This window comes from Physella acuta, unplaced genomic scaffold (assembly GCF_028476545.2).
Source record: "Physella acuta isolate Inbredline_101_S28 unplaced genomic scaffold, ASM2847654v3 ptg000793l, whole genome shotgun sequence".
Lineage (NCBI taxonomy): Eukaryota > Metazoa > Mollusca > Gastropoda > Physidae > Physella > Physella acuta.
The window spans coordinates 246,681-250,043 of record NW_026732311.1 but is presented as its reverse complement, the minus strand read 5'-3'; the positions used below and the strand labels follow the sequence as shown (position 1 = coordinate 250,043).

General features: G+C 40.9%; 1 protein-coding gene across 1 annotated transcript; it reads right to left on the bottom strand.

Moving 5' to 3' along the window:
- LOC131950987 (ficolin-1-like) lies at window positions 1-3,003 on the bottom strand. The gene is made up of 2 exons (XM_059313217.1): window positions 2,946-3,003; window positions 1-753 (listed from the first exon to the last, which is right to left on the bottom strand). The coding sequence occupies exons 1-2, from the start codon at window positions 3,001-3,003 to the stop codon at window positions 89-91; spliced, it is 723 nt and encodes a 240-aa protein (XP_059169200.1). The 3' UTR covers window positions 1-88.
- Between the last annotated feature and the right edge of the window lie 360 nt (window positions 3,004-3,363).

Here is a 3,363-nt window from a genome sequence, read left to right as displayed (position 1 = left end):
TTCTTAGATCTATAACAACAACACTATTGAAGAATGTACAAAGATACCAGCTACCCAAAACGGTTGAGGTCGAAAGTAAACCGCGACGTCAGACGGCTCTCATCTTCATCTCGGAGAAGATCACGTTCTCGTAGTAGCCCGTGAGAGTGAGCCAGTTGAGGCCCTCCCCGTAGGTGACGTCACGCCACTTGCCGTTCAGATTGGACTGGTGGCAGGCCTTGTACCACCAGGCGCCCAGGTACGTCTCAGCGCAGTTAACGGTACCCTGGGCGTCGTTGTCTCGGTCGTAGGTCGTAAACATTTGGGCGTTATGTTCCGTCAGTGAGTCTCCGGCGTTTCCGGAATAACCCGAGACATTTAATCTGTAGCCTTGGAACTCGTTGAGCAGTTGGAAATTGGAGTACTTGACGTAGTAGGTGGCGTTGTAGACTAGATCAACACGAAGTTCGTGGGCGGATTTAGAAGTCAGACAGAAAATATTTTCATTGCCCAGGTAAAATTCCCCAATGCCGTAATCCCCAAACCCGTGTTTGTACTCCTCCCAGCCGCGGTAGAAATCTACGGTCCCAGACACACGTCTTTGGAAGATGGTCCATCCTCCACCGTCTGTCACTGTGTCACACATGACGACTAGCCCGGATGTAAGGGTCACGACCTTTCTTGGTTCATTGCTGATGACATCACGACATGATTTGTAAACATTTAGTTTGAGAAGTTCAAAGGTCGGGTTATTTCCAATATTCACGTGATTTTCTGATGAAGAACGATAGAGTACGTTTTTAAATGAAAATATTGTTGTTTTAGTCGTAGATTACTTAGTGTCTTTAGTTATATCTATGCAGTTTAGGATTTTAAATGTTTCTATTTTTAATTATAAAGTTATTTTTGTGATAAAGATTTCTAGGTTAAATAGGCAATCTGTCTATTGTATGAACTGTTTTCTCATAATAAAAATCAACAGTGAAGTCAATACACAATGTATGTCTCCACCCCCCCCCCCCCCACCAACCTATCGCAGCCTATCGCCCCACCACCCAACTAAACGAGACTCAACCACCCCACCAGCCTAGATGCTGCCATCTTTGACTTAATCCACCCCTCCCTCCCTATAAAACTCTACATCTGACCAATATGTTAGCCATTAGATAGTATTCTACTCAAAAAACTTTTAAATGTGTTCAATACAACAAACATACACAGAAAAATAAGAAAACAGCTTTTTGTTTATCTGCATCTAAACTTGGATCAACCTGAAGAGTTTTCCCATCTTATCAGTGTTCACATTACATTTCATGCATGTGCGTCTGACAATTTCTTTTTAAAACATAAAAACCGTTTTTTTTATAACTAGCAGCGGATACACACTATCTAAGTTGTTTTGATGCAAAATATTCTATTTACAGTCACAATTCCTAATTCTCCTTCTTTTTGTATGATATTAGTTGTAATAATGAAAGGGATATCCCATCAAAACAATTATTAATTTATTACGGGTCAACATGCGCCTCATAAACCGTTGACTCAGACTTCAGCCTGCTTTTCTTTCTGGATTCGCTTTCACAACGTTTGTCTGTCCAAGAACAAACCCTAATCATTCAATAAATCGACCCACACGATTTCATTGAAGATAAAATTGAAATAACACGTCGCTTCTTTTAAACGCTGTAGAAAACTTCACGGTAACCTTTCTGATCTGACGATGTATAGAACATAGGTAAAAACTATGAGCACATACAAATAAAGTTTGCCATCAAATTTAGGCGGTACACGGAAGGTCGATTTCGTCTATATATATTTGATTATGGTCTATACATAGCCAATGGAGTATTGATTCCTTTACAGTCAAATAGAGTCACTGATATAATTCAGTTTGATTTTGTTTTTCCCTTCAGCTCGACATACTGTAGATTTAATGCGTTATTATGAACGAGCGGTTCTCATGTTTTTACTCAGTGATAGGGTTATATTAATACTTTTCATAGATTTAAATTTACTTGAGCATCTACGTGATCTTAACCTAAAGTAAAATTTGTGGCGCATTACAGTTTGTATGGCTTATAAGAAGATAAGGTAAATGAAAACGCGGACAGTATTTTGATTTTGTAAATGTCTGTGGATCTTGTTTTCTTGAAGACATCTCTTTTGGGTGAGGGAGGGCACTATTCCCTCCCTCAAGCACATCTACCCCCTAACCCCCGAAAGAAATATAATTTATATAAAAACTTATACTGTTAGCAGTGTTCTCTCTCCCCCTGCCGGAAAATTTATTCCCCCCCCCCCTCTGAAAAAATAAAAAATTTAAAGAGCTTTATTTTTTGAATTTATTCCGCAGTACATTGGGAGGTAAAAACAACCCCAAACATTTAGACTATACGTGTATTCTACTTTAAACAAGTACAGTCGGTGGTGAATTAACAGAAACAGTACATAGGTTCCATGTATTTCAGGGACTCCGTCTAAAACTATTAAAATATTAGCATTAAAATATATAATTTCTTGTTATATAATTATGTAAATGAAAGGTTGTTTGATATTGAAAATGAAACGCACAATACGATAATTTGGACCAATCAGGGATCAAACGCTGCAAACTCTTATAATAACGGTTTAAAATTTTATGAATTAAACTAATCCAGTGCTTTTCTGGTTTTACTTCGTTGAAGAAGAAACATCTAAAATATAAAAGGCTTTTGCTGTCAGTAGCGTAGCGAGGGGGCGGGGGGATGGGGGGACATATGTCCCCGGGCGCCGACCTTAGGGGGCGCCAAAATGGGTTGGAAAAATAAATTGAAAGGTTGAGGGGGGTGCAAATCGAAAGTTTCAGGGGGGGGGGGGTGCAAATGGAAATCTCGAGGGGGGGGGGGTGCAAATCGAAAAGTTTGTCCCCGGGCGCCGGGAAGGGTCGCTACGCCTCTGTTTGCTGTTGGGGTGACCTAAAGGCCTACCTGGACAACTGGAGTCTAGACAGGTGGTTCGGCTGGCACTAGTGGTGCTGTTGCACATCTTTCCTGTTGAGTAGAGTTTTGTGCTGTCTGACGTCACCGTGTTGTTGTAGGGTACAAGCCAGGATCCTTTGTAATTGGTACAGGCAATTAGCTAATGAGAGTGCTAATTATTTGATTATAATACTTGCACGGTTACATTATATCTAGGAATACGAGATCATGGGAGTGGGTTGTGAGGAATCGACGAAGGTTTGTTTGTGGTGTGTGTGTGTGTGTGTGTGTGTGTTTCTGGGGGGGGGGGGGTCGAGGTGGGGGAAGGGGGGATGAGATATTTTTGACTGCGCTATACGCAGGAGGTAAGAGGGAGGTCATGAAATTTGGCCTAAGCAATAGATCTAATAGTGATGTAAATCATCGC